The sequence below is a fragment of the Talpa occidentalis genome, unplaced genomic scaffold (genome assembly GCF_014898055.3).
Source record: "Talpa occidentalis isolate TD23 unplaced genomic scaffold, MPIMG_talOcc4v2.1 talOcc4.3, whole genome shotgun sequence".
Classification (NCBI taxonomy): domain Eukaryota; kingdom Metazoa; phylum Chordata; class Mammalia; order Eulipotyphla; family Talpidae; genus Talpa; species Talpa occidentalis.
Window position 1 is genome coordinate 25,226,385 of NW_023603184.1, and position 13,635 is coordinate 25,240,019.

Consider the following 13,635-nt stretch of genomic DNA (forward strand, 5'->3'; position numbering starts at 1 on the left):
GGTGAGCAGAAAATTAGCACATATGAATTAGTAAAAAGGTAACCCTAAAATTATAATAAAAAAGAATACCATTATGGAAATGAATTTAATTACAATTAAATTTAATTTTTTAAAGATTTATTTATGCATACAAGAACTGGGGTACAGGCCAGAGGTGTGGGGGGTGAGAGGATTCACCAGAGACAGAGTGGGGAGCAGAACAGGCAGACTGACTGAAATACACTGCTGAGGGGAACAACGGGCAAGACAGGAGAGGTCTGCCTCGCCATGTGGGAATCTCCCTGGCCGGCCAGGAATCGAACTGGCACTGCAGATACTGCAGACAGCTCCACAGTGCTGCGCCACTGGGGAGGCCCCAGGATTAAATTTAATTTTATGCAGGTTAACTCGGAGCTCTGCCCAACATTCACAACTCTGACAATGATATTGAAACTAAATGAACCACCAAATTGCATAAACCACAAGGTTAAAAACAAAAACAAAAACAAAAAAATGCAAGGATGGTTCAACATTTTAAAATTATTAGAATAATTATTTCAGTAATAAATGTTTAAGGATATATATATATATATATAGAGAGAGAGAGAGAGAGAGAGATTCAAATGGATATTCATCAGAGAAGACATATGAGTAATTAGTAAGTACATGAAAGAATGCTCAACATCATTAGTCATTAAGATAATGCAAATTAAAAACCATAAGATACTACTTCATACCCACTAAAGTGGCTGTAATTTAAAAGACAGGTAATATCAAGTGTTGGCAAAGGTATAAACTGGTAAAAAGATAACTGTTACAGCTACTTTAGAAAATCATTTGGCAGATTTTGAACAATATGTAATCCAGCAATCTTACTCCTAGGTAGCTATCCAAGAAAAATGAAGCCATATGTTCATAAAAAGATTTACAAGAGACAGTTCATAGTAGTAGTATTTATAACAGCCCCAAACTGGAATCACCATACATATCCATTGATTGATAAGTAGATAAACAAAATGTGGCAAATTCAAACAATGTACTACATTGCTTTATATTTAGCATATCCATACAATGGTATACAAAGAATTATTTCTTTATATTAATGACATGTAAAGGAACATGTAACTCAGTAATATAAAGGAACAGACTATAGTACATGCTAGGAATGTAATTATGCTCAGCAAAAGAAGTCAGACATAGAAAACTACATACTCTATGACTCCACTTATATGAAATGCCCAGAAAAAGCAAATCCAGAGAGATGAAAAGATTAGTAATTATGTGGCATTGGGGTAGGAAAGAGATAGAGTACAAATGGGCCTGAGATAACTTTTTTTTCCTAAAAGTGTATTGCAGTAATGATTGCACAATTATCTGAATGTATGAAAAATAACTGGATTGCACTATGGTACTTAAACTATACTTCAAAAAAGCTGTTAAAATCACATCAGGAAGGGACCTCCCTGGTGGCACAAGGGTTGGGACGCAGCCTATGAAGCTATCCACAGCCACTGCAGCACGAGTTGATTTCCAGACAGCCAGGGAGCAACCCACATGGTGCAGCAGACCTCTCCTGGCTCACCCAATGCACCCCTCAGTAGAGTATTTCAGTCAATCTGACTGTTCTTTTCCCCACTCTGTCTCTGGCGAATCCGCTCACCCTCCCCCCCACAAACCTCTGGCCTGTGCCCCAGCTCTTGTGTGCATAAATAATCTTTAAAAAAAAAATCACATCAGGAAAATTTAGGAAACTTGCCTTACCAAATATATTTAATCAGTACTCTCTGAAAAACTATTTGATGTCAATGAAACTGGGAAAAAAAGGGAAAGAAGCAACATACACACATGATTTTAGCATGAAAAAAACACAAACAGTAATTCTTTTTGGTTATGACTACCTAATAAATATTAACAACTTTAAGAAGAGCCCAGAGAAATAATAAAAAACTACAATCTTTGAAGATAAGAATATGATAAAAATGCTAAAACAACTGAAATCAGCTGACCTAACAAAAGAACAACTAGTTCAATCAGGGCCACTAAGTGTTGATAAAAATCAAATTAATCAGGGCCTCCCTGGTGGCGCAGCGGTTGAGCGCTGGGTTGCGAAGCTGCCCGCGGCCTCTGCGGCGCCGGTTCGATCCCCGGCTGCTCCCCGGCCACCAGAGGAGGGTCCCACATGGCGTGCAGACCTCTCCTGCCGCCCGCTGCTCCCCTCAGCAGTGTACTTCGGTCCTTCTGCCTGCTCTGCTCCCCGCTCTGGCTCTGGTGAATTCTCTCACCCTCCCGCGCTTCTGACTGTACCCAGTGCATGTATAAACAAAAACAAACAAACAAACAAACCAGCAAACAAATAAATAAAGCATGCCTCTATAAAAAAAAAAAAAAATTTAAAAAAAAAAAAATTTTAAAAAAAAAAAAAATCAAATTAATCAGGTTTTAATCCATATTAGTTGTTCCATTTTTTTTACACAAAAAAAAATCATTTGAAGCCTCTAAACTTACCCATATAGATAGGCGTCCCACATGTGGTCTGCAACATGGCTTCACTCCTACCATGCTTCTTTACGGCTAAGCCAAAATCAGTCACCTGGAAGAAATTCAAACAGAGTCAGGTGTTTCCCTGTCTCAGAGCTTCACTCATCCTGAAGGGAGGATTTTTCAGTACACTGTAAATGTATATAATTTGGGGGTTTTGAGGCTAGAGGGGTTCTACTTGTATTAACAACTTTGCTCCACCCCCCGCTTCTTTTTGTAAAAAAGGAACTTGGTAAAGAGAAGTTTGGTTTCTGAAATCTTGAGCAAATGCCCATGATGTTGGATTGTTCATTCCTTCTAAATAAATTTAGAGGTACAATATAGGAAGTTGTATTTTCAAAGAAGACATTTGTTTTATTTTTCTGATAAAAGTCACTTTAAAAAAATCTCTTTCTTGTTGATTTTGATTTTTACTTTATTATAATTAGTCTTTTTCCTGGTCCTTTATTTAGGTTTTCTAGATTCCTGCTATGAGTGAGACCATCTGGTATTTTTCTTTTTCTTTCTGGCTTATTTCACTGAGCATGATCCCTTCTAGCTCCATCCGTGTTGCTGCAAATTGCATGTATTTATCTTTTTTGATTGCTGAGTAATATTCTGTTGTGTATATGTACCACCAGAGATACACTACAGGGAAGAGAGGAGGGAGTAGGATCAAAATAAAGGGTTGGGAATTATATGGGGACTATAATCAAGATGAAAATGCATATTGTGCAAAAATGAAAAATGATGTAAAAATACATAAAATTTAAAAAATAAAAAAATAATAAAAAATCTCTTTCACTGTAAAATAAATTTTTGTCTGAGTATGTTATTAATTTTTCTAATAACTTAAGCTATGATCCAATTTAAAGCACTGATAAAGATGAAAATCATTATTCTTGTCAGCACTCATTGAAATGCTCCATTGTATAATTATTTATACATCACTACTTATAGTAAATACAATCTTTACTATTATTTCCTTTGTTTTTAGACTATCCCAATTAAAACAATTACCATACTATTAAAAACCATGTGAAATAAATTAACAGGAAAATGAAAACAGTATAACTACTAATACACTGGAGGCCTACTGCTGCAACTGCAGTCTTTCTGCTGAGTTCTAAATCTTGGTCATTAAACATTTGGTTATTAAATATTCAGCATGTGCCCTTGGTCTTGTCTCCCAAGTTGGAACAGCCTTGGGCTGAAAGCAGAAAAACAAGCACATTTATTGTCATGCAACCAAAAATAGGCTATTGGTTTATAGATACACACAGATTCCAGTGCCTTATAGAATAAGAAAATGTTTCTATCGACATTGATGTTGCTATTTAACTGAATAACCAGTTTCTCTAGGAGTTTTCAAAATTATCCTACTTAGAACATTATGATACATGTGTTTGGCCACAGAAAATCTACACAGATCTCAAATAAACACAATATTTCATGATTCAATTCAATTATTTGGAAAGCATTTATTCTTTCATTCATCAAAGATTAACTAAGCACATACTATATTTTAGGCATTACTCTATATACAACAGTGAATAATTCCTACCCTCATAGAGTTTGCAATGAAATTATTCAAGAACATTTACTTGGTTAAAAAATCATTGCTGTTAAACCTACTATATAGGGATTTAGCTTCAGTAACAGAGTAAGTTATTCACAAAAAACATTTTCTTCCTAAATTAACACATTCATATATTTTGAAAGCAGCCACTATTAAAGTGCTAAGTAATAAATAATGTATCCTATCATTTATTTAACATTAGGAAGCACTTAATTTGAATAAAATCTTCAAGAATAAACACTTGGCATATTAATTGTACTTAGGATATAAATATTAATACCCAGGAAAATTTTCAATGAGAAATAAAGACAGCATTAATTTAGTATCAAAAGCACAGCCAAGGTATGCTTTGCTCTAAATCTGTAACATATTTACATCAAATCACCAGGCATAATTTGGAAATTAATTAAAATTCAGAGCATCTGTGTGCTTGCTATTAACTAATGATTTAAAACTATGCAAACGCATATGTACTAAAAAAAATCAATAGTACCACTTAACTTGTAAAATTATTCTTGTCAGATAAAAGCTCTTTTATGAAATTTTCATTTTCTAAGTACAAGCCACATATTTTCTGGTTGCTCAAAAGCTACCAAAATATATCTACAAAGAGGATGCATTTTGCCACTTTGCTATCAAGCTATTTATAGGCAAATATTTATCACCATTCCTAATACCTTACCTTTATGTTTAAGTTCATTTCATTGTTAGCATCAATAAAGCTGCTTTTAACCAATATGTTTTCCAGTTTTAGGTCTCTATGTACTATACCTACCAAGAAAATAAAGAAAAACCAAATTAAATGAGTAAGGAAAAATAACTAGTGGGGACACAGTTAGAACAAATAAATATATTTCAAAAATCAGTGTTCACTGTTGAAAAATTTGAGGGCCAAGTGTAATTCTGCTGTTCCATTTCCTTATATGCAAATGCCTTTTCTTCCCATTTCTAACCTTAAGGAACCACTTTCTTTTCTGCCTAGTCTCTACCCATCCCCCTGTTGCCCAGTAAGCACTCTCCATAACAAGTGGCCTGGGGAGTATGGAAGAGGAACTTGTCCAGGGTAGGTGTTCCCAGATAGGAAGGAGACAACTGCAGTTATAAGCCCAGTTAGGTTTCCCATATAGCTAGATAGTCAAATGGAGGACTGTTTCTTTATTTCTATGCATCTGCTAATACCAATAAAACATTTAACACATTGCAATTTGGCTACATGTATACGAATTGTACTTATTTCAGTATGATGTTCCACAATGTCAGCACACACTTTCCCTACTCTCTATACATTACATTTAAAAAACAAAGCCCCTTTGGACACAAAATTTCCAGTTGAACATGTTAGATCTCAGGTAGGAATTTCCTATCTATGCAAATAGTAATGTATCAACTACTTCCTTTGAAAATAATTGATTCTGTTCATAGCTACAGTAATCATTTCTCTAGACTTAAAAAGTTTAATATATAATTGTTGGGAAAATGTAGCTGAATGAACCCCAAACAGGTAATTATATCTAACCATTTCTAGTTCCCTCACATTCTCAGGTTTTGTTTTTAGAATTTTTATTGTTTCTATTATCTCCTTTGATTATCTCTTCTTACATATGTACCACACAGCTCTAATTAATACATCTTTATGACATATTTTGATCCTCGGCAGGGCATGTCCCCCTGTTGCCTCCATTGTTTTCTTTGTTGTTCTCTCCTGATTCAAATAATCTTATTAAGTATCATGAAAAGTTCCATTAAGATTTTGTTTTGAGGGCCTCCCCGGTGGCGCAGCAGTTGAGCGCTGGGTTGCGAAGCTGCCCGAAGCCTCTGCGGTGCCGGTTCGATCCCCGGCTGCTCCCCGGCCACCGGAGGAGGGTCCCACATGGCGCGCAGACCTCTCCTGCCGCCTGCTGCTCCCCTCAGCAGTGTACTTTGGTCCTTCTGCCTGCTCTGCTCCCTGCTCTGGCTCTGGTGAATTCTCTCACCCTCCCGCGCTTCTGACTGTACCCAGTGCTTGTATAAATAAATAAATAAATAAATCTTTAAAAAAAAGATTTTGTTTTGAATTATACTGAATTTATAGCATAGTGTGAGAGAACTGACATTAGTATAATACTAAGCTTTTGGTTTTCTGCCCTTGCAAAAATTGTTGTCCTCTCAAGTTTTGTTTCCTCTGTGAATTTTTTTGCCTTTCCAAATTAAAAAAAAAAAAATGTTATGCTCCTTGCATTTTATATGGCTCTCCATTAGAGAAATTATTGTACTGAATTATAAATTGTTTTCTGTACTCACTTTCCCACCAGTGTCCTCTTTTGATCTTATAACTCTGGCATCAACCATAGTGCAGCAGGTTCTCATCCTAACTCTGCTAACCTAACCACATGTGGGTCTGCTAGACTCAAGCGGATGCTAGACTTAAGTGGTCTGTTCAGCCACCATTATGGTTACCTGCCGTTCTGCATTCCTATACAAAGGTCAGAACTGTCCAGTCACAGTCATATGAGCCAAACCTTACAAGGTGCCTTTCATATCAATCAAGAGCAGAAAGCTTGATCACTCTGGAAAGGGTATGCATCAAGAGATATGACCGGGAACACCCGGGACAGATGCATAAACTTACTCCTGACTCATACATCCTGAGATGTGACTGGGAACACCTGGGGGGCTGAGGACCGATGTATGACAAGGGACCCCAGAAGCTCATCAGTAGAATGCCTTGTTGATAAGATTAGGACCATGGCCAGGGTTCTGGGGTCTAGTTTCCATGACAACACCTGGTCATCAAGCTGATAACATGGTCAGCAGACTCGTGTCCCCCAAGCCTTAGATAATATTCCTGAGTTTCACCCATCCTTTTCTCCTTGTCCTCCTAATGCACATAGCTGATGCTCTATGATTGTGCTATCAATAAAAATGGCCAGGATCTTGCTCTCAGCAGCATCCTGCCTTGTGCAGCACACTCCATGATTCCCGTGTCTTTGTCACTGTGGTGTTGCCCAATGCAACAACCACGTCCCTCTCTCTACCTCTCTGGAACAAGGTTTTTTTCTCATCTGTAAAATGAAAAGCTTCTGAAGTAACAAGTAAGTGAAACTAACCTTGAAAAAAAAAGGAGGAACACAAAAGTAGCAGCAGTAACATCAAATAACAGTAAAGCAATTAGGATAATTAGGATACTTTTCAAATATGGACTTTAATGTAGTGAAACTATTTTTTCTTGATGCTACAATGGTGGATACATGGCATTATATATTCATTAAAAACTATGGAATGTGAACCACCAAGAATGAAACCTAATGTAAACTGTGCATTTTGGGTGATGATGATGTGTCAGTGTAGGTTTATCAGCTGTAACAAAGGTACCACACTCCTGGCGGATACTGATAATGAGGGAAGCCATGTATGTATGGGGGCAGGAAAACATGGGAAATCTCTGTATCATCTGTTTGCTTTTGATGTGAACCTAAAACTGCCCTAAAAGTTAAATCTAAAAAAAAAAACAATGCCTAGAATACAGAGTTTAAATATCAATGTTTTAAAAAACTTCCCTTTTATAATTGTCTACTTTTTGATAATATTTGCTGCTTTTAAAACTGTTAAATAGAAATGTTCTTAACTTTATCCTTGTCCATGTACAATGTAATTTCATATACTTGCCATGTTTTAAATTAAAACACAATCTATAACTAAAGTTATGAAGGAATATTTTTAATTTTTAAGATGAAATCTTATATTAATAAGCATTATTTCTGTGACTCTGAGTCCTGAATACAATTACCCATAAGCAAAGGTGACATATGTATTCATGGAGTTAATGAGCTAAACTGAATGATCTTCTTACCATTATGGTGAAGATATGCTATAGCTGATGCAAGACTTTGAATGATCCACCTTGTCTCATTCTCTGAGAAATGCTCTTTCCTAGCCAGAATTTCTTTGAGTTCTCCATCCTCACAAAGTTCCATCACAAGGTACATTTTCTGAAATTATTTGAAGAAAGAGCTAGTTATATAGTTGGGCAGCTTCAAAATGTTATATATTACATCATACATGGTACGATTATAATCATCAATCTATTCATTCCAAAATGTTTGTTATTTATCACCTACAAGAAACTGCTGAGAATACTGTAGGAATGGTCTTTACCCTCAAGGAACTCACAGTATAATTATTATAATATCATATGTTAAGTGCTGTAGAAAAGGTATGCCCCAAAAGCTCTGAGGTTACAGAGGGGAGCCTCTGCCTAACACGCTCATTGAGAGGAGATATTCAAGGGAGGTCTAGATGCCTGAAGAGGGATTCACAGGTAGGGGATGTAGGCAAAAACAGGCTGAACACAAGCAGTGGTATTAAAAGAACAAATATCTCAGTATTGGGAGTTTGGTATGGCAGAGAAGGATGGAGTGGTATGAGGTATGGGCTAGAAAGAAGAGGTTGGTACCATGTTGTAAAGTGTCTTGGATATTACGCAAAGGAGTTTATATTTCATGGAAGATTTTTATGATGCTGTCTGGAGTGTGGGGAAATGTTTGTGCTATTTTCAACAATGAATTTCAAAATGAACATCCTAACCATAGCATAGAGCAGGACTCAGCAAGCCTTTTCTGTAAGGCCAGATCCAGAATATTTTTGGCATTGCAGGTCATACAGTCTTATTCACAACTTTGCTGTCATAGCATGAAAGCAGCCATAAACAATACAATAAAGCTTTATTTTTGAACTTTGAACTTTTACTTTCATATAATTTTCACATATCATATTACTCTATTAAATTTTTTCAAACATTAAAAAATGTAACATATTTAGAGCTTATGGTGCAGAATGAAGACAATAAGGGGAAAAAGACAATGATGTGAAAAATACCTAGAAGGAAGGAACAGTGGGCTTAGTAACTAATTGGGTATGTGTGATAAAAAGCCATGGATGAATTATCTCTTCCATATTTGCTGTTTCTGTTGGTAAATATTAGGATCATTTCAGGTATTCCCAACAGATCATTTATTCAGTAAAAAAGATTCAGAGTCTACTAAAATGGAAGTCTTTTTCATCACAATTGCTATTTAGACACAGACTACCTTCCATATCTCTATTCTGTCCTCTGACACTAGATTTTTGTTGTTGTTTTTAAGATTTTGGGTTATACCCAAATTCCCAAAAATAGACGACTGGATCAAGAAGATGTGGTACACATACACAATGGAATATTACTCAGCAATCAAAAAAGATAAAGTCATGCAATTTGCAGCAATATGGATGGAGCTGAAGGGATCATGCTCAGCAAAATAAGCCAGAAAGAAAAAGAAAAATAGCGGATGGTCTCACTCATAGCAGGAATCTAGAAAACCTATATAAGAGACCAGGAAAAAAACTTAATTATGATAAAGTAAAAATCAAAATCAACAAGCAACTATAAACAAGAGACACACTGCAGGGGAGGGAGGCGGGAGTAGGATCAAAACAAGGTGGGTGGGAATTGTATGGGCACTATAACCAAGATGAAAGTGCATACATTGTGCAAAAATGAAAAATGATGTAAATATATAAAATAAAAAAGATTTTGGGTTATATTCTATGTCCACTACTAATGCAACTTCTATGTTCAGTTAAAAAGCATAAAAACAGGAAGAGAGGCTAACATCCTTTCCTCCTGTAGTCAAAATTCTGATTCACTAAACCTCAGGATGCTTTAGAATTTCAAAAATAACTAGAGAATTGTGTAGTCTAAAACATGAATAAGCTTTTGAGCTGGGCCATGTTTTTTTTCCCTGATAGCACTGTAGGGATCACTGGTACATGAAATGATAAGTAATCTTTTTGGAAGGGAAAGTTTGATTAACAGTCCTTCCAATTTGGTATCAATTTTAAATATCGAAGGTTAACAAATTAGTATCAAAGTTTTAAAAATTATTTTTATAATTATTAAAAATAATTGTGTAGACCTAGAGAATATTTCAACTAGAAACTATAACATGGTCAGATTGGATAATGAGTACTAATCACCAATCAGGTAGCAACTTCCAGTAATACTTAAGATGGCTTCAGTGGCAGTCTAGGCATTTGTGTGAATTGGAAAGGGGCTCGGGGGAAGGCAGGTCTGATCTGTGTGAGTCAAGGGCAAGTAATACATGAAAACAGACAATCACAGAAAATGGCTTCCTTTGTCTTTAGACTATTTTAGATAAAGATTCCTACCAGTACCTAAGATGGAGTAACACAGACTACACTTATCCTTCCTCCTGAAACAACTCCAGAAACGGACAAATTAAATAAACCAACTTTCAGACATTTGACATCAGACAGGATAGGATAATGGTCTCCAAGAGAGGAAAAGCACATGAGGCAAGCCCCCTGGTTATCCTAGTTTACTGTCTGGAGAGAGTTTTCATTTTACAGATGAGGAAACTAAGGTATAGAGTGGCTGAATAACCTGTCACTAGTCTCTAATGACTCTAGTCACTAGAGTCAGGGTTCAAATGCACAAATCCTCTACTCTGTAGGCCACATGCCCAACCACTACATATACTGCATTCAAGCAGAGAAACACCCAAGCCCACAGTCATTAAACAATCTAGAGACAGAATGGCAAATAACTCAGACTTAAGAACAACTTCAAATGAAGATTACATTTAAAGAGCAGAATGAGATCACCTAGGAAAAAAAAAAAAAACAAAACGTTAAACATGTTGGTAAAGACCCAGCTGACAAAATGTCTCCTACATAGTGCCAAATACACCCATGCAGACTTTACCATGAAGTTAATGTTGTGAAAGCATGACAACATTCCAAGAAATTCAAATGGAGAAACCAAGGACCAAAGCAAAAGCAAAACCACCTCTCAGGAAGTCCTGATCACATTTGGTGTATATAAAGTAGTATCAGTTTTAAACATTTGTTTTCAACATGCCACCCAGAAATATCATTAACATAGCAATTTAATCATCAGATACTTAATTACACAATCAATAATAAAAGTCCTGCAGAATGCTCTCGTCAATCTCTAATGACAGACCCATGCCAAGGACATGAGCAACGGTGCCCCCCAAGGGATTACTTCAGAAGGGAATGATGTTCATTTTGTAAGAGAACAACTTTCAAAATGCAGACCCTGACAGAGCCTTACCCTCGGTGTCTCAAACACTTGTTCCAGGTGTATGATGTGTTCATGTTTCACACATTTCAGGATGCTCACCTCCCGTTCCAGTAACTTCACAGCAGAGCGCCCAGCCTTAAGTAATGATGAAAGAGATATTGCCTATGAATGTTATTATTACATAGCTTAATATAAGTTATTTTACATTTTCTCTACATTTTTCTGAAAAGTTTCTTTTTCAAAAAGATACAAGCAATGATTACTGTAAGATTAAATCACGCACCTACTGTCCTTTGTCCAATTTTAAGTTTATATAATCTGACCTCAAACCACAGCGGTTTCTTGCACTGTTTCTACATATTAGCTACAACATAGTCTCCAGCCCCTCACAAAATTGTTTCAATTTTAATGTTTTTGGTATTTCCTTCAAAATCATGTTGTTTTTTGATGTCAGCATAATGAAAAAAAAAAAAGTCTACTTTCCAGGTCCAGCAATTGGAAAAGACAAAATACTTTTTTTTGTTTTTTGGTTATATTTATATATAGCAAAAGAAGTAAAAGGAAGCCTTACATGTAAAACCTTAACCATACCAGACAGTAAAAAATAAAGGCAGGAACATCCTAGGGAGCACAAAGCTTTAATTAGGGTGTAAATAACTGGTTATAATATCATCTAAGAAATTCTAGGACTTTCTCCATCTACACCACCACTACCCACCTGCCCATTTATCACCCCTATTGAAATTTAAATTACCATCACTACTTAAGGTTAAGCATTGTCCTTTTCCATATATAAATATGCTTGAAGAGATAACAAAGGTCTTATCCTTCTCTCCTTTGCCCCACTTCCCCCAGTATATGGAAAGAGTATATGGAAAGAGATGGATCACAAGGCAGACTTCATCTAGTTCAAATTTTACCTGGGGTCATCCTTGCTTCCAATTATCTTTATCCTTCAGCCATTACCATTTCAACAACCTACCCACTTATTATGTCCCACAACAGGATGAAAGTCACATTTTAATGTGACTAGCATCAAGAGAATCTGGGTCAAGAGAAAAATAGTGACTTTGAGGAGTGAATTCCTCTCAAGACCAGATATGGAAAGATACCACAACTTCTACTATGGGTCTCATTCCTAATCCTACCTCCCTCCCCAGATGGCTTGATCTGTATATAATATAGAATATGCTCTTCATCATATATTAGCCATATAATTTTATTTTACCATCTTAGTGTCCTATAAACAGCATCAATACAATATGTGTGTACATGATTATGAATTCCTAAAGTAGTAAGCAGGTTTCTTGACTATATAACCCTAAAACCTAGCCCCTAACCATACCTGACATCAAAGGGGCAAAGGAAATAAAATCCCATGCAGAACTATGGTTTTAAAATTCTAAAGTTTTCTAGAAAGTCTCTGGATCTCCCTTTATGAAGATTCATATGTTATTTTTATTAAATTTTATGGAGAAATGTTTGTTTCAAAGAGTACATAAAACCTATTTCATTTTGTAAATCTAATATTTATCATCATAAATTCAAGGGAAAAACACCACAATGTGGTAGAAGACTATGGGGCCTTGTTGGGTGTGATGTGGTGATGTGCACCTAAGAATGTATGATCCCATGCCTCTGAATCACACACAGTATGTAAACCAACATTACCTGAATTAAAAAAATAATAATGTTGTCTTTTGTTTTTTTTTTTCCTTAGGCACAACTTTCCCTAAATGCTAATGAATGATTAGGTATAAAGCCTGAGGATTAAGACTCTCCATTAAAAAGAAGTCTAGTCACTCCCCAAGGAAAAATCCAGTGAGGAATGCAGTGGACACAAACAAACAGGATAATAGTGAGGGATAAGTGGTCAAACTGAAAGAGCAGGTGGGAGACATAATGAGAGCATTAACTAGCAACAAAGAAAAAGGGAATCAGAAGATAGGAGAAATGTGTCTTAGACCCGCATGAGGAGAGAGCACCCGGACTTATTTCTACCTGAGATATCACTACCCACAGCCTTACAGCTACACATACTGATACCAAGGCCTTCCCTTCAATTCACTGAGTTGAACTCCACCTATATCGGGGTGTATATTGGTTATGTTAGTTAATCCTTTCATTTGCTTTTTCCATAAATACTTGAGTTCAAGAACTGATCCCTCCCTAGAAGGCTAGAGAAATGACCACACTCCTCCAAGGGAACAGGCCAGGCTTTTGCCCCCAGTGTTAGGGGAAGCTGTGTTACTGTAGAAAACTGCACCACCTACCCAAGCTGCGCTCACAACTTGTCTCAGTGTGATGTGCTAATATGCCTCACCTTCTCTTTGTTCACTTTTTTAATTGCCCACTTAGTTCCTGTTTCCTTGTCTGTAGCTTCAATGACCATTCCAAAGCTCCCTTGTCCCAATATTCTTCCAAAGGTATAGATATCCTGAATAAAAAATAAGAGTTATTTTTCTCTGCCATTCATCAG

General features: G+C 36.3%; 1 protein-coding gene across 4 annotated transcripts in view; it reads right to left on the reverse strand.

The window, feature by feature from the left end:
- Positions 1-13,635, reverse strand: part of STK33 (serine/threonine kinase 33) — a 152,839-nt gene that overhangs the window by 42,026 nt on the left and 97,178 nt on the right. For all 4 annotated transcript variants that reach the window (XM_037522619.2, XM_054699365.1, XM_037522617.2 and 1 more), the window contains 5 exons: positions 13,480-13,593; positions 11,187-11,291; positions 7,905-8,043; positions 4,758-4,846; positions 2,485-2,569 (listed from right to left, as the gene is read on the reverse strand). In XM_037522619.2, coding sequence (XP_037378516.1) covers positions 2,485-2,569; positions 4,758-4,846; positions 7,905-8,043; positions 11,187-11,291; positions 13,480-13,593 — 532 coding nt within the window. The remainder of the gene's footprint in view (positions 1-2,484; positions 2,570-4,757; positions 4,847-7,904; positions 8,044-11,186; positions 11,292-13,479; positions 13,594-13,635) is intronic.